Source organism: Barbus barbus (genome assembly GCF_936440315.1).
Source record: "Barbus barbus genome assembly, chromosome: 29".
NCBI lineage: Eukaryota > Metazoa > Chordata > Actinopteri > Cypriniformes > Cyprinidae > Barbus > Barbus barbus.
Window position 1 is genome coordinate 12,427,162 of NC_136757.1, and position 18,510 is coordinate 12,445,671.

At 37.3% G+C, this 18,510-nt stretch overlaps 1 protein-coding gene across 1 annotated transcript; it reads right to left on the reverse strand.

Annotated features, from left to right (window-relative positions):
* Nucleotides 1-3,600: 3,600 nt before the first annotated feature.
* LOC306848895 (uncharacterized protein) lies at nt 3,601-9,630 on the reverse strand. Its single transcript, XM_079383686.1, has 3 exons — nt 9,582-9,630; nt 8,985-9,094; nt 3,601-6,946 (listed from the first exon to the last, which is right to left on the reverse strand). The coding sequence occupies exons 2-3, from the start codon at nt 9,067-9,069 to the stop codon at nt 6,111-6,113; spliced, it is 921 nt and encodes a 306-aa protein (XP_079239812.1). The 5' UTR covers nt 9,070-9,094; nt 9,582-9,630; the 3' UTR covers nt 3,601-6,110.
* Between the last annotated feature and the right edge of the window lie 8,880 nt (nt 9,631-18,510).

Below are 18,510 nucleotides of genomic sequence, written 5' to 3' on the forward strand. Positions count from 1 at the left end.
GTGTGAATTCTCATGTGGTTTTTAAGGCTTCCGTTCGTAGTGAAAATGTTCCCACACTGTTGGCAGGTGAAAGGGCACTGTACATTGTGCATTAACTCATGTTTTTTAAGGCTTTTTTCATAAGTGAAATTCCTGCCACATTGAGGGCAGATGTAACAGTTTCTAAAACTTTTCTTTCGAGATTTTTTTTGAGAGGGCTCCTTTTCAGTCTGCGAGCAAAGTTTTTCTCCATGACGTTTATCGTATGGATCTTCCTCCTCCATTTCATACAGTTCTTGACTTTCCACTTTCATCACCACCAGGTCTAAGGTGGAAAAAAATACAAATACAAGTTAACTCAGTTAAATGGCACAAAGTAACTGACATCAAATATATTTATTCAGTGTACTAAAGGTGAATTCTTCCATTAACATATTAATGGCAAATAAGCAATTCTAGATACCTGCAACAGTTATTGTATGATCATTTAGATCACTGATGAAAGGATTTTTGGATTCTAAATAAATTGCTATTACATATATGCATAATATGCTATTATAAAATCAAATAACCCTTTTTTATTATAAAGCTAAAGTGGTCTACAGCATGTAAATCAGTGTTGGGGAGTAACAACTTACATGTAACGGAATTATGTAATTTAATTACAAAATAAATGTAACTAATCTGTTACAGTTACTGAAAGAAAGAAATGTATTACAGTTACTTATGAAAATGTTAACGATTACAAAGGAGGATACATCAGAATTATTTTACTAGCACACACCCACATACAGATTTAATTGACTTCATTAACTGCATTGACTGCTCTAAAATATGACACACCAGTGTTTCAGGATTTTAGGAATAATAGAATAGGACACATGCTTATTCAATAAATGTTGTATTCCTATTTGGGCTTATGTATATGCTTTATTTTTTAAAAATTAACTGTTTTTCCTCATGAAGCATTGTTAAATGTCAGTGTTTCCTGTCATAGCTATGCAAATTGCTAAGATTTGATTTCAAAAACATAGATATTAAACTATTTTTTTGTCATGATTTTAAATCCATACTTAACCTCAGGATGATCTTAAAGCAAAATGAGGTGCTAAAGTCCGGTTTTGTGATGGCTGTGCTTTCAATTCAATTATTGTACTCTTAATTGAAGTGATGAAGGATTTTGAAAGTCTAAAAGTAATCAGTGTTGAGTCCTACTGTAAGGTTAACCCTGCCTGCTTTAAATGTTTGAAAATGATTAACAGTGGAAAACATTACAAATTTAGAAAAGTAATCAAATGTAATCAGTTGCATTACTTTAATAAAGTAACTGAAATAGTTACACTACTTATTACATTTTAAATAGGGTAACTTGTAATCTGTAACCCATTACATTTCCAAAGTAACCTTCCCAACGCCTATGTAAATTTCACTGATGTAAACCCATATTCCAATGTCTGTGGTGAATGATATGAATCACTTCATTGATATTCATTGAGCAGTCTGATGTCAAAGCTGTATTTAGTTGATGACAAACCAGTTTGACTTGTAAGAGTTAATTCGGCTCAGACAACAAGTGCAATATGACAATACATTAAATCTATACACTTTTTTAAGAAAAAAAAAATCTAAAGGGCACCAGATTAAGGTTCTGCATCTTGCAGCAATACTTGTAATGAAAACACTTGTTATAAGGTTCCTTTTAAATAACAGTTTAGTTTTATTAATATTAGTTTTTAATTATTAATATTATGAGTTTTTTACACCTCTATCTGCCTTCTCTAGGGCCGTTTACACATTGCATCCTCGTATGTTTTTTTAAAAAAAGACAGCAAGTATGTCAATTATGTTTTTATTGACACAGGAAATTATAGCAAAAATTACAATGCTCTAAAATGTAATTACATGAAAGCATAAAAAATATGCTTGATATTTGAACATAAATGAAGACTAAGTAAATAAGTAAATGAAACATAATAGAACAATTAGGCACACAAATACAAATAGAAATGGAAATATCTTTCCAGTTCCCTGTGACATGTCTTCACGGCCATCATTATGTGTATTTTTGTAAAAATGAGTGGCAGTTGATCTTGGCAGATGATGAGTCTGTGGGGTGTGACGGCATCTGTCTGGGTAGAGATACACAGTTGACTTTAGAAACACACTCTTCTAGTTGTTTAAGTACAAGAAATTATGTCTAACTATGTCTCTCAAACAATATGGACCATACATTCTGTATCTTTCACTTACCTGTTTAGTGGAGAATAGGAGTGAAGTATCATCAACTGAACAGAGCATGACACACTTACATGTGCTGTTAAAAAACTAAGAAAAAGAGGACAGTATGAAGAAACAAGTTACAATTTGAAAATGAAGATTTAAAGACATTTTAAAAAGGATATCAAGTACCTGCTGAGAGTACGTTGACAGTCTGTTTAGCTGGATGGCTGAGCTCCAGAAAATCGATAATGATGTGGCTTTGAAAGATTTCTTTTTTTTTGATAGTTACAGGTTTTTTTTTTTCTAAACACAATTAACCATTTCAGCAGAAAACGGTTCTCCAAGATATATTTCTAAATAGAACTATTACTATTTGTAAAGAACCTTTAAAGAACTATGTTTTTAAAGAGTATTAACATAAAACATTATATGGTCATTTTCTTGTCACCCCTCATGTTAGAAATTCCCCAAAAGAAAACAAAAGTTCAGCCAGCTGTGTACAGCAGACACAACCTGTAACATTAGTATCTTATCTTTACATGTAGCTACACAAATGAAGCTTAAACATTAAACTTATATTTGGCATTATGACCATTTAAATGATTGCAACATTTTTTTTTTTCAAATGTATCATTCATTTGTTTAAAGGCCAAAAAAAAAAAAAAAAAGACAAATAAACCAGTAACTAATAAACCAACCTGTGTCATCCTCCGCATCTTCATTTTTCACTATGAATGTTTCTTGAATGCTCACGTCTTCAATCTCCTCTTTAATTAATGCCATCTTGATAATAGGCCTAGTATGTCACATGGATCTCAGATGTTCTCAGTTGCTTGTTCCTGTATTTTTGGACATTTTGTCTTGTTTAATATGAAGAAAACAATTAACAAAAAGAAATACAAATCCGAATCTGTTATTTACATTAGAATGAATGCGCTTTACTCAACAATCTGGGCCATTTACGAGTTTTCCATTTACAAATTATCAAGGCTCGTGTAACGCCTTTGTTCAGTTTTCAGACACAAAAATACAATAATAAAAAGGCTGTAATGTAGTCAAATAATTTCTGATGTCAAGAAGATTAAAACTGAATGACAGGAGACAAAAAGGTTTGCCTATTAACTGAAAGCGTTACACGGCACCTCACATAATCCATTCATTCCATATTACTTGTTAAAACCACACATCGATTGATCGATTCGTATCGGTTTCAACACCTCAAATACTTAAGCGTGATAAAACTCAAACCTTTGTTGAGCCAGAGAGCGGTCCAGCCATGTGATGTCACTGACAGATCAAAATAAAAGTCCTGTTCACACACTGCCTAAAATCATAGACCGGGCATAAAAATGTATAGGGTATACATTGAAAAAAATACAAATTAAATATGTCAAAGCAATTCTGCGTAAAATTCAAATTTTATTCTTTGTAAATCACATTCACAACATGCTGTCCACTATTGTGCTGAAAAAAAAAAACTACCAATATAAGAGTTAGTACAGCATCTGCAATGCAAGATTCTGTCTAACTGCAAAATACTGATGTTTAGGTTCAGAAACTATGCACTGTTACAGAAACTTTTTTTTTTTTATCAATAAATTATCTTCAAATTATCTTGGTCTAAAAGGATTACACCGTTTGAGCAGCAAATTGCGTTTGGTTTGAACTCATTCTTCCATTTTGTTTCTTTGGGTAATTTGGGCAGGTACTTATTTTCTTTCATTTAATAATAATAAAAAGAAAAAACTGGTATCTGTGTCATTTAGATGTATTTACAGTTTAATGTAGGCTACTGTAGCTCAGATGGGACATGGATATATTTGACCTGCAGTTACAAATGCATAAGTAGGCCTATGTTTTGTTTAAAACATAAAACGTTGAAACGCTATTTGAAACGATTTAAAACATGAAAAAGAAAAAAAAAATAGTTGAAATGTGAAACTAACACCGCCAGGTGGCAGCAAGTCGCTGTTAATGAGTGAGACATTGAGATTCCACCGATTCATTCAAAAGGCTGATTGATTCAATAAGGGACACATACATATCCTGTGTGTTGCTCAAAGATGCAAAACAGTGTTGTGATCTTTGTTTGGAATTGTTTTTGTTGACAATATTGAGAAACAACAGGCAATATCATGTCTAAAATGTAAGTTACTTAATGCTAACTTTAAACTTGTATAAAATCAATTTGACATTTGTTACGCTGATAACTGGAGAAAAAAACACTCTTCATGCAATATAGATTAACTAAATGATAAATATAAAACAGATGTATTTTTGCCGCCTTTCATGAGTTTGCCTGCCCTTCCAGTCCTGATGGTTAATGGTAAATGAACTTGGCTTGCTGTCCTTAATGGAAGCTCAGACCCAAGGCTCTGCTTGAGCGTCGAGTTCAACCCCCCACTGCGGTACAACCTAGAGGGAGAAAAACAGAAATAGAGGAGGAGATGGGGAAGTGAAGGGATTCTGGAAGAATTGACGCTGGGACGGTGCAATGAGAGCTGCTTATATAGGCTCGTAATGATGATTGACAGGACTGAATGATTAGGCTCCTCCCGAACCTACGTTTGGAACTTTATATAATTTAGAATGCCTTGAATTTTGATGATTCTAAACGCGTCTGGGAAATGTATCAGAGTACAAGTATACATTTAATTAAAGTATTATTACTTGGTTACATTACACTCTGCAGATTTCATTATTTTGGTAGGATATTAAAGAAAAGGCAGTGCATTGAAAAAAAAGTACATTACAAATAGTTGCCTCACACACGTTTACACAATAATGTAAGAACAAAATTTCCTGAAAAAAATTATTAATGTTTATCACAGTGACATGGGACAAGACATAAAAAGCAGCAGCTTTGCATAACACAATTGAGGCATCATCACCGAACCACCACAAAAGTCACCTTTCATGATGCTGAAACTTATCAGGCTTTTTTACAGTATGGATTTGTTGCTTTCGTTTTAAGTAGCAAAAAAAAACAAGAGAGGAAAAGTGGAACAAAAGAAGCCATACACCATGTCTACACCGGACGCAACAGTTGTGTCACAATGCGTGCCGCAACAGCTAAAGTCCATGTACACTACATGCAACAAAGCGAACATTGAAAATCATTTGAAATCTGTATCAATACGTCATAAATAAAACGCGGCAGCAGTTACTGTTGGGGATTTGTTGTGTCGTGGCATGGCATCCAGTGTAGACAGCACCACTGATAATAATGAGTTTTGCTTTGTTTCACAGAACTAATCGTTGCCTGTGTGGGGCGGAGCTTTCAAAATAGGGGCGAGACCCTTTTGGGGTAGGGGCTTGTTTGTTTTGGTGATTTCAAATATCAACATTGGCTACCAGAAATTACTTACCCCACCTTTAAGTGTGATGACAAAATAAATGTTTTATTACATAAATCACAATTAAATTACTTCTTGCTACATTAAGAACACTGCCATTTCTCTCCAGAACGAGTTTGCAAATTATTTTTCAGCTGTCCTAGATAGACAAGACTCTCCTCACAGTGAACACGTGTACGGCTTCTCTCCAGTGTGAATTCCCATGTGAATCTTAAGGCTTCTGCTAAATGTGAAACTCTTTCCACAATGAGGGCAGGAGAAAGGCTTTTCTCCAGTGTGAATTCGCAAGTGAACCTTAAGGTTTGCTCTGCATGCACAAATCCTTCCACAGTGATGGCACATGAAAGGCTTCTGTCCTTTGTGAATATTTACGTGCCATTTAAGATGTTTCTTGTCTGTGAAACTCTTCCCACACAGTTGGCACTTGCATTGTCTCTTTCGTGAATTTTCATGTGACTATTGAGGTGTCCTTTATGTATGAAACTCTTTCCATACTGAGAACAAGTTAAAGGCTTCTCTCCAGTGTGAGATCTCATGTGAGTCTTAAGGTTTCTTTTAAGTGTGAAACTCTTTATCTTTGGTGTGAGTATTTTCATGCATTTTCAGTTGTTTTTTGTCTGTGAAACTCGTTCCACATTGACGGCATTTCAAACTGTTCTCTCTCGTGTGAATTCTCATGTGATCATTAAGGTGTCCTTTATGTATGAAACCCTTTCCACATTGAGGGCAGGTGAAACGCCTTTCTCCAGTGTGAAGTTTCATGTGGTAATTGAGGGATTCTTCATGTTTTAAACACTTTCCACACTGATGGCACTTGAAAAGCTTCTCCTCGGTATGAGATATCATGTGTCTCTTGAGGACCTTATTTATTTGGAACCCCTTTCCACATTGGTGGCACTTGAAGGGCTTCCTTCCAGAGTGAATTATCACATGCGTGTCAAGGTCTTCTAAAGACATGAAACTTTTTCCACACTGATGACAAATAAAACGGTTCTCTCTTGAGTGAATTGTCATGTGTAAATTAAAGGTGCCTTTATGTATGAAACTCTTTCCACACTGATCACATTTGAAAGGCCTTTCTCCAGTGTGAATTCTCATGTGATGCTTTAAGGTTTTGCTTCGAGTGTAACTCTTTCCACACTGATCACAAGTGAAAGGATTCTCTCCATTGTGAATTCGTATGTGGACTTTAAGGCTTCCTGCAGAACCGAAAACGCTTCCACACTGATGGCAGGTGAAATAACTTTGGGAATCTGTCTCCTGCACAAGTTTTTGTGACTTTTCAGTCTGCAAGCCAAGTTTTTCACCAGTTATGAAATCATTTTTCTCATATTGCTCTTTCTCCTCCATTTCATTCAGTTCTTGACTCTCCTCTTTAAGCGGCATCAGGTCTAAAGTGAAAAAAGCGAACCCCAGTTTAATATAACAAAACAACAGAAATCAAGGATTCTGTTTTCAATTTGTGTTAGAAGTGTTTAACATTGTAGCCATAGACATTTATAACCAACAAAGTATTAAAGGCATTGTAAATAAGAGATGCGTTATGCAATCCAGACAGGCGGTTTTGCAAAAGTTATTTTTCATGCTGCTAAGTACACACTGCAAAGTTCCTGGAGTGACAACCATACTTAAGTTTGGATTTAATTGGAATTGCAATGAATGATAAGGTAACAGCTGAAGCAACAGGTGGCGGAAAAAAAAAGATATTTGCATTAAGTCTAAAATGAGTATGATTGCAGACTAACAGACTTTCCTCAAAAAAGTTGGGTTATTTTATTTTTTTAACCCAAATGCTGGGTTCAGCCAGTTGGGCCATTTTATTGGGTTAGATTTTAAATATTTTTACCCAGGTGCTGAGTACTTTTTCTGTAACTCAAATGATGAACCCCCTCACAAACCCCTTCACAACCCCTCCACCATGGCAGTTTCACCTCTCTCAAACAAATGCACAAACAGGGCTGAAACACAACGCCACATCGCTGTTATATGTAGCACAGTTTCTGTGCACTCCAGTGCACTAGCGTCACAACTGTGATAGTGCTTTGCATTTGACGGGTTGAAATTGAAACTTAAATATCTTACAGATGAGATGGCATGAGCAAAGTTGAAGATAACTTTTCAATCATAAATATCCATCGGCTGCTGTTGCATCCTAAAATATTTAAGCTACTGAATGTTTTTGAGCATTTTAAGATTGTAAAAGACTTGCCATTGAATAACAAATATTACATATGAAATGTTCCCGTCTTATTTACATAAGAGATTTTAGAGTGCTTTTTTATAATTTAAAATGACCCAGCACTGTCAAAAAAAAAAAAAAAAAAATTAATATATAAAACCCAACAAGCAAGGTAAAAATAACCCAGCATGTACTTTGTCCAATATTTAGTTGGCAAATAACATTTTTTAGAGTGCACTTGTTCTATTACATATCATCTGTTTCTTTGTTCTACTTATCATTGACTTTTCACTTGACCTTCATATTTTCTTGATTTAAAGAGGTGGTCTACTGGCTTTTAAGAAGGCTTGATTGTGTTTATTGGGTGCTCTGTAACATGTGCTCATGCTTTATTAAAAAAAATAAAAAATAAATGACATTATATTTCACTAAATTTACATTGCTTTTCTGTTCTCCTACAAACGGTCTGTTGACGTCGGTTGTTCGGTCAGATTAGTTAGCTGGCCCAGTGTGTTGTGATCGATAACCGCCTAGTGCACGCTTACTGCACTAGAAACGTCACACCTCTTACCATTACTGATAGTTGCATGTTCCAGGGGGCAGGGTTTATGTCAGGGTTTGTGATGCTCGTTTGTAGTCCTTACAAGCCATTTGCTAATTCTGTAAAAGACAATTTTTCCCTTTGCACTGACTTTGAGTGTCGTAACTTTGCAATGTTGTTTATGCTGAAACAACCACATAACACACTAAAGTTAAAAAAGTGAAATTGTAATCTATGACCCCTTTAAAAATAACTGAAGGCTACACGCTAATGTTTTAATGTATAATGTACTTAAATTAGCATATAAATACTTATTTTTTTATTTTCAAAAAGTTAAAATAATAAAACCGTGTAAGAGTCACAATAGTTTTGGTATATACTTAAACTGTTACTGAGAACAGTGAAATTTTACTGGTATTGGTAACAACTACTTCAATTTGGTATTGTGACAACACAATCTTGTAAACTGACATATCACTTAAAAATCATGAATGTAACCCTGTATTCCACAGACAGTGTCCATAGTGAATGATTATGACTTTATGGCAAAGGTAGGCTATTATTGCATTATTTTTTTAGCTAATTATCTTTACATGACCACCATTTTTCAAAAATCTAATTTGTTTCGATGTTATGATTTTAGTAAAGAACCATTTATATTTGTGAAAATAATAAAAACAATGTACATAATTCACATTTGAGAACCAACCTGTTTGTTCCTCAGTATCTTCAAGTTTCACTCGAATCGGCTCTGAAATGCTCATGTCCTCACTCTCTTCTTTAATAAACGCCATCTTAATAACAGATGGCAGCTGGTCCCTGTATGTTTGGACATTATGTCATGTTTAATATGAGGAAAACAAAAAATAGAAAGAAATATTATTCCAAACGATTAAACTGCAGACAAATAACATGCACAAAGGAGAAACGTTACACCATTAGGGTTCATGTAACGTTTAGTTAAATTTTATACCAAATTAATACACATGCAAAAACATGTTTTATGTTCCACATAATAAAGAAAATCATACATGTTTGTAACGACGTGAGTGTGAGTAAATGAGTTTGAATTTTATTTTTAATTTGTTTCTAAATTAAAATTGCAATATATAAAACGCCCAAAACGTATGGTTTCATATTTCATTTTTGTCTTTGTATTGATCTAAGTTAGTCTGAAAACATAACCGTAAAGCGGCACACGGAATAGCATTTCACATAACAATTAATTGATTCATTCCATATGACTTGTACACCACTACAAATAGATTTAAACACCTTAATTACATAACAGTTCAAAAACACAAACCTCTGTTGAGCCAGAGAAGAACGGCGCAGCCTTATGACGTCTTAACCTCGAGACAAAATAAAAGTCCTGTCCACACACGGTTCTCAATCGGAAGGCTTTTTTTTTAGGCTATATTAATTTCTTTAAGCATATATGAGATATGCTTACAAGACGAGATTTAAGCATACACAGGACAACAGTCCTTAATCCTTAATCCTTAAGACATTTACAGAAAGTGACATAATTGTGCAGCTTTTCCTCGCATATAACATTTATTATAGTTTTTTTTTTTTTTAACTATTGTCCCTTTACTGTTCTTCTGCTATTTTGTGCCATTTTAACAATAAAATGTGTGCCAGAAACAGGCAGGGAAAACCTGGTAAGGTTTGTAATTATTACAAAATTATTATTTTTTTTTTGTAATTATTTGTGGAGGCATTAAGATAATTACATTGACAGACTTTACACGGTAGGAACGACAATTAAGTAAACAGAATGGAATAAATAAAATAGAATATATGCGGCACATCAGAAATATGATTAAAAATGGAAAGATCTAAAAACTGTATTGTGCAAATTCTGTGTAAAAGATGGACCAATATGTCACACATACAGTTCTTGAAACATCAATTAAGAAATTGTCATTCTAGTTACACTTATTAATTAAAAGTTTGAAAATACACCTTTGTCATTTCAGCAGAACTTTTGAACCTCTGCAACAGTGAAACAGCTGACAGAGAAAAAATGTCCTGTCATTCAATGTTTTCACTCTCTAGGATTTTAATTACATGTACATCTTTCTATACATCAAAGTGCAATGTTTTTCTGAAATATTTGCATATTTGCCATATGCATGAATTTTCTAAAATATTTTCTGCATGTATAGTACAAAATAGTAAAAAGAAAACAGATCTCCTTAAACCAACCAAACAAAAAAAAAAACAGTAATTGCAGGAAATATAGGCCTAAAATGTATTGTCTTGACCTTAATATGGGCCCATATAGACTCACTGTTTATGTTTCACTTTGCACAAAGCTGAAACAGAGGAAGCAGTTTTTAGTTTCAGCAGTTTTTAGTTTTAGTTTCATTTCTAGAATGTTTTAAAATAAATCTTAAAATGAACTTGTTGCTGTATTCATATCTCTTCATAAAATAGTGTACTCACATTAAAGAGGGAAGTATTTACTCTGTGATGCCTCAGAGCCCTATCTTTAATACAAATGAGATAGTTAAACCATGATAAATAGAGGGTATCACTATAGAAACATAAACTGCTGACAGCGAACTTTGAAAGAGTGCCTCTAAAGTAATTGATGTTTGGTTTATTTTTCTAATTGTGTTTACAGAACATTTAGATCAGCAGCTCGTCTCTTCCTCCATATGATGAGTGCAGTTATAATGAAAACCACACACATGATCACCAGCACACTGAAAACTACAGACTGAGTAGATGCTCCTGGGTCAGATTCATCCACATCTGAAACTGTGATGAGAAGGGAAAAAACTAATCAACAGTGAGATAAACAACAGGAAAAGAAATCTGTAAGCAACAGATAAATCAAATTATAAGTTTCTATCTGACATTTTTTGTCAAAATTGAGTTATTCACATATTCTTATTTACATTATGTGATAGATTTTTTAATGTGTACATTTTGGGACTTTTATTTAAAAAACAAAAAGGTTCTATCTACACAGTCGAACTGCATGCAAAAACATTTAAGCTCAATACCTCAAAACTACTCGTAATGCAAATAGAACCTTATAATTCCAAGGGGACGAAATGTCAAACCAATTTAAATGTCATCGAAATGTTTAAAATTACAATTGTCAGAGTCACCGCAGTCTCCACCAACGACACTCACCAGATCCCAATCCCCTGATTTCTGATCACCGCCACCTGTCAGCACTAATCAGCAGCACTATATCCCTGCACTCTTCCCGTTCGCTCACTGTCTGGTCTCAAACATTCCATGTTGACTAACCTGACCCACTTACCTTTTGTCTACTTACCAGTTGCTCCAGTGTTCCTATCCCTGTTCTCCACCGCTCCAGTTCTCCACCGTCTCCATGCTCCACTGTTACCTCCGGATCCCCTGGAAAAAGAAAAAGGACATTCACACACTCACCATACAGGGAAAACCCGCTCGGGCGTGGACAAATCAAGTTCCGGTCTCTGCCGATCACTCTGCAAGTAGGCTGTCTTCATTAGGAGAGGATTTCCTTTCTGGTACTGGAGGGACCGACTGTCGATATCATCGTGGAACGCCCCTGGCTATCTCAACATTCCCCCGAAGTCAGATGGGATACCAGTGAGATCCTCCGATGGAGTAAAACCTGCATCCAAAACTGTCTCTCCAACGTCCCTGTACCCCTGGTTAGTAACCCGAAGCTGCAAGTTCATTCCACCCTAGTGGAGAGTCCCGAACCTCATGAGGTTCCGACGATCCCATCTGACTACATGGCGTTCCAGGATGTGTTCAGCAAACAGGCAGCCACGAAGTTACCACCGCACCGGCCATGGGATTGTGCCATTTACCTGCTGCCTGGAGCTATACTCCCCAAGGGTCGAGTATACCCCCTGTCCATCCTGGAGCACAAGGCGATGGAGGATTACATCAAGGAGGCTCTCCAACAACAGTTTATTCGTCCTTCCACCTCTCCGGCGGCCTCGAGCTTCTTCTTCGTGGGCAAGAAGGACGGAGACTTGCAGCCCTGCATCGACTACCGGACCCTCAATGATCACACTGTCAAGCCCCATTTGTCTTCTTCCCCTGGTCCCAGCCACCCTCGAGGAACTCCGTGGGGATCGCATCTTCTCGAAGCTGGACCTGTGGAGCGCCTATAACCTCATTCGTATCCGGGAAGGCGACGAGGAGAAGACGGCATTCATTACCCCCTCAGGCCACTATGGCCTTTCTAACTCCCCGTCCGTCTTCCAGGGGTTTATGAACGAGGTGTGCCGGGAGTTTCTCCACTGGTTTGTCATCGTGTACATAGACGATATCCTGATCTACTCCCGGAACCTGGGCAAACATCGCCATCACGTGATGCAGGTCCTACGCCAACTCTGGAAACACCACCTCTACCTGAAGCTCGAGAAGTGTGTTTCACCGCCCCACGGTCCAGTTCCTCGGCTACATCCTCAGTGCGGATGGGATCCAGATGGACCAGGGGAAGGTCCAAGCCATCCAGGACTGGCCCCAGCCTCAGTCAGTAAAGGAACTTCAACGATTCCTCGGCTTTGCAAATTTCTACCGAAGGTTCATTCTGAACTTCAGTCTCCTCTCAGCCCCCCTCACTTCCATGATCCGTCAGAAACCCAAGTCTCTGTCCTGGAACTCTGAAGCTCGAGCCGCCTACAAGAAGCTCCAGGAGACCTTCTGCACTGCTCACATCCCGAACCCCAACTCACATTCATAGTGGAAGTGCATGCCTCCACCACCGGCGTGGGAGCAGTGCTGTCTCAATACCACGGGGAGCCTCCCCAACTCCACCCTTGCGCTTACTTCTCCAGGAAGCTTTCCCCAGCAGAGTGGAACTACGATATGGAAGGCTTTCTTCAAACTCCAAATTCAGGAGATTGGGAGATATCTCCGGGTCTACTGTCATGACAACCGGCACTGCTGGAACCGCTTCCTCCCGTGGGCCTAGTATGCACAAAGTTCCCTCAAGCAAACCACCACCGGCCTCACCTCTTTCCAGTGCATACTCTGCTACCAACCCCCTCTGTTTCCCTGGACAGAAGAGCCCTCCGATGTTCCAGCTGTCAACCACTGGTTCTGAGCAAGCAAGAGAGTTTGGAACGCAGCCCATGTCCAACTCCAGCAGGCAGTGCGGAGACACAAGACCTATGCAGATGCCTGTCGGTCTTCCACCCCCATCTATCGTCCTGGAGATAAGGTCTGGCTCTCCACCCGGGATCTGCGTCTCCGCCTGCCCTGCTGGAAGCGGAGTCCTCGCTATATCGGCCTCCTCGCTATATCTCACTCCTCAAGCCTGTCTCTCCCTCTGTCGCAGAACCCGACGAGCCTGCAGTACCTCCTCCTCCCGAGATCATCGAGGAGCCCCTAGTCTACAGGATGCAGGACATCTTGGACTCTCTGCAACGGGGTGGTCGCCTGGAATACCTTATTGACTGGGAGGGATACGGGCTGGAGGATAGATCCTGGGTGGCCCGGGACGATGTGCAGATCCCTCTCTCCTGGCCGAGTTTCACCAGAACCACCCTGACCGTCCCACACCCAGAGGCAGTGGCCTACCCCGTCGCCGTAATAGGGCGTCAGGAACCGCCCCCAGACCTCAATCCCCTGATTTCTGATCACCGCCATCTGTCAGCACTAATGGTGCGTTCACACCAGACGCGAATGAAGCGTTAAGCGCGAGTGATTTAAATGTTAAGTCAATGCAAAGACGCGAATAGACATCCTGCGGTGCGATTCGTGCGAATGAGGCGGCGCGAATGACGCGGCGCAAATTGAGCGTTTCGAGCGTTTGACGCGCGGAACACGCGATTCGCGCAAGTTGAAAAATCTGAAATTTGCCGGATATTTCACACCGCGTTAACCAATCAGGAGCTTGCTCTAGTAGTGACGTGATTACGAGCAGAGGCAGAAATCAAAACAACAATAGAGGACAAAATCATTGTCGCTGTATGTGGATACCCGGAGCTGTACCATAGACCAAAGATTACCTGTTAGATTTACGCAAAACAAATTATATCTTATGTTTATCCACTACAGAGACATCAGGGCCAGCGGCAAATGTCAGAAGGACTAGCCGAGGTTATGCTCCTCTCTTCGGGATACATGAGCACAAGCGCCCGGTGATTGCCTGGAGCTCACGGCTCCGAAATCGGCGAAGCACATTTTCAAATAGGGGCTATTTTTATAAATAAACCGCAGATTTGAGTTTTAAACAACTACATTCTCGGCTGAAATACACACGTCCAGTGTTTCCATAGCACATAAAGGGCTGATTTTATTTGCCAAATTCTATATATATGCTCTCTGTGGCAGTCATACCTGTGCCGCCTGGCAGAAGCCCCGCCCATGACGCAAATTCACGTCTGTTGTGCAGTGAATTTCACGCGCGAATGAAGTGAGTGTACCCAAAATGTTCACACGTCCAACTACGCACGATTTATACGCGCAAGTCACTTCCGGTGTGAACACACTGTAATCGGCAGCACTATATCCCTGCACTCCTCCCGTTCACTCACTGTAAGGTCTCAAACATTCCATGTTGACTAACCGGACCCACTTACCTTTTGTCTACTTACCAGTTGCTCCAGTGTTCCTATCCCTGTTCTCTACCGCTCCAGTTCTCCACCGTCTCCACGCTTCGCTGTTACCTCCGGATCCCCTGGAAAAGTAAAAGGACATTCACACTCCGATAAGCCCCTTCAGACATTCCCTGCCTGCTTACCTGGACATTCTGCTCATCTCATTCCCCTCTGCTGCTACTCAATAAACCTGTTGATTGTTTTGCACTTACCTCTGTGTCTATCTGCTGACAACAATAAAGTAAATTTAATATATTGAGTCTAATGACAGTTTACTTATTAAGTGCAGTTTTGTTTTGTTTAAATGTTTGTTAGTTTTTCTTTACCAAATGTAATGTCCAGTTTGTTGTCCAGATTGAGGCGCTTCATTTTGCAGCTGTATTTATGTTTCTCATGTAGCTCTTCTTCACTGATCACCAAACTCTTCCTCATCTGGTAAGTTCCGTCTCCGTTTGGCAAAATCTCTCCTCCTGTGATCTGATCATCATGCACAGGCTGACCATCTCTGAACAGGGTCAGGTTAATGTGACGGGGGTAAAAACCAGTGGCCAGACAGCTGATCTGAAGCCCCTGAGAGTCTGAGAGCATCTTCCTCATGAGTCTTACTCTGGGCTTCACTACAGAGAAGTGAAGTACAAAATGTTTTAATACAGATTTATGGTAATCATGATTTATAAAGCGAGAGGCACATGTATTTTCTGTCAGCGCTGCTGTCTGTCATTTATGATCTTCTCTGCCTTTATTATACTGAACTTAAAGTTGATTCTCTCACCTCTTTTCATCACATTGTTCTTTAAACTGTTATAAAAGCAAACATGCTTGTGTGATTATGATTAACTACAGTAGATCATAATGTTGTAAATATAACAATCAGAAACTCTGATAAATGATTATAACTGAATCTGCTGATTTTTGTCTAGACGGACATTTAATCTTCTGTCATGGGGTCTGTTTTGTTCTATTTGTGTTTCTGGTTTCTTGATTTGAGGGAAAGGTAACTTCACTGTATGGTCATTGTACACTGTGTGGACCCTTCCAATACATAATTTGGCACTTGCATGGTCTTGTTTTTACTGTTTCTTCTTCTTTCTGTTTCTCTTTTAGGTGCCCTTTGTGTGAAACATTTTTTATGCTTTCTATTGTCTATTGTCTTACCCAACAACTGCAGGCAACATTTGCTGTCTAAGCAAAGACAGGGTGGCCAGAGTTTATGGCAAAGAATAAAAACAAACACATTTGTTCAAACTTAGTCTTACTGCTGGAGAACAGAGTCCAACAGACATCTTTGGAAAATAAGATTTTGCCCCACATGTTTGTCATTATAGCTAAATAAATAAATAAATACAACTGTCATTGAATTGAATTGAAGCATGCCTTAATCAGCCAGTTATGACAATTTAACCCCCCCCCCCCCCCCACACCCAATAAAATAAAATAAAAATAGTTATTTTCATTATAGCTATAACACAGCAATATTAGGCGACTTTATCAACCATGTTGTGACTGTGCTGGAAAGTACCTATATTTTCCATTCCCAGGATATTTTATTCTTACTGATAGGGCACTTGTAAAATGGGGTAAGTTGTAATGGGTAAGCTGTAACACTGTCAGTTTAACCACTTAGAAATTAGCTAATGACATCATTTCTAACCAACCTGCTCCTGAGTTAATTACATTTACATTTGGGTTGTTGATATGGCATGGCATTTTCACTGTCACACAAGATAAAAATTAATATAATTAATATTGTCATTATTTAAAATGCAATAAATGGTTAAACTTTTTTTTTTGTCCTACATGGAACAGTTGTTATAAAAGCTACAGTGTTATTCAATTTTTTTTTTGAGCCAAATCTCTAAATTGTTAGTTTTTTTGTTTTTTTTGCAGGGGGCTAGAAGTGTTTCAGTAACATACTGAGAAACTAAATTTTGTTTATGAAAATTATTTTTTGTTTTGTTTAAAATAACGTTGATATTTTTGTATCAAAATGAAACTCTCTTTCTTCTTTGACATGTTCAAAATTAAACAGAAATTATTTAATAACTACCATTTGTGTCCTTTAGTGTGACGTAATGTCCTATGGTGTGACACACCTAAAAGAACCAAAATATTTGTTTTGTCTCAAAGTATATTAATAAAACAATTGCAATAGGGGAGATACAAATATCACTCAACTTAAAATGGTACAATTTTCAGCAGTTTTGAACGGATGACAGCAAAGTTTGCCTTGTTGTCAAAGTTTGTCTTGAAATTGTCCTACAAGTCATGGGGTAAAAAATTATGTTGATTATAATTTCATATTACATAAATAGCACTATATGAAAATAAGTGTCTAACAAAGAAGATAAATCTCTCTCATGCTATTTATGTATTATTAAAAGGTTTTTTGTTTTTTAATTTTTGCTATGTCAAATAGGACAAATTTATGGTACAGTTCAGTAAAAATGTAAAAAAAAAAAAAAGCAGTGAAAGAATTGACAAAGTTAGTGACCCTTTATATTTTCTCAAAGATCAGACTTCACACTACATAAAATATATGCATTTCTTTTTCAAAAAAGGTATTTTACAAAAAAAAAAAGCATTTTGTACTGCCTATTTGTCAACTCCCCATTTACATTTAGTCATTTAACAGACACTTTTATCCAAAGCGACTTACAAATGAGGACAATGGAACTGGAAGCAATCAAAATCAACAAAAAGAGCAATGATATGCAAGTGCTATGACGAGTCTCAGTTAGCCTAATGCATGCCTAATGTACACGGAGCAAGTTTTTTTTTATTATTATTATTATTTAAGAAATAAAAATAAAACAGATAGAGTAGGAAAAGAATAGAGCAAGCATTATGTAACTGGCCCCTGGTTTATAATTTGAGCTAATTCGAGTTAATGGGCATTAAATGAGCACTTATATCTTTATATAATACACTTCTATTATAGCATCATTACTATTTATTAAATGTTATTATTAATATGACAAATTAGTAATAATAATACTAATAACAATAACTGTACATACTAACTGTAATTAATAGTATTGTCCAATAAACATTTCAATTTCGAGCAAAGAGCAAAACATTCTGTATTCATTAATTATTGCAATGTAATTGTAATGATATAATTATTAGCCATTTAATTCTATAATTATTATCAGCCATTTAATCATATAAGCCATATAATCACATAATTTTTATGTTTTTATATATATATATATATATATATATATATATGTGTGTATATATACTATATATATATGTACACACACACACAGTGGTGTGAAAACGTATTTGCCCCCTTCCTGTTTTTTTTTGTGACACTTGAATGATTCAGATCATCAAACAAATTTTTATATTACACAAAGATAACCCAAGTAAATACAAAATGCAGTTTTGAAATAATGATTTAGTTTAAGGTCATGCCACATGCAGCTTCTCAATAGGATTTAAGTTCGGACTTTAATTTGGCCACTCCAAAACCTTAATTTTGTTTTTTTTGAGCCATTCAGAGGTGGACTTGCTTGTGCGTTTTGGATCATTGTCCTGCTGCATAACGCAAGTACGCTTGAGCTTGAGGTCACAAACTGACGGCCGGACATTCTCCTTCAGGATTTTTTGATAGAGTGCAGAATTCATGGTTCCATCAATTATGGCAAGTCTGGACGAGTCTGC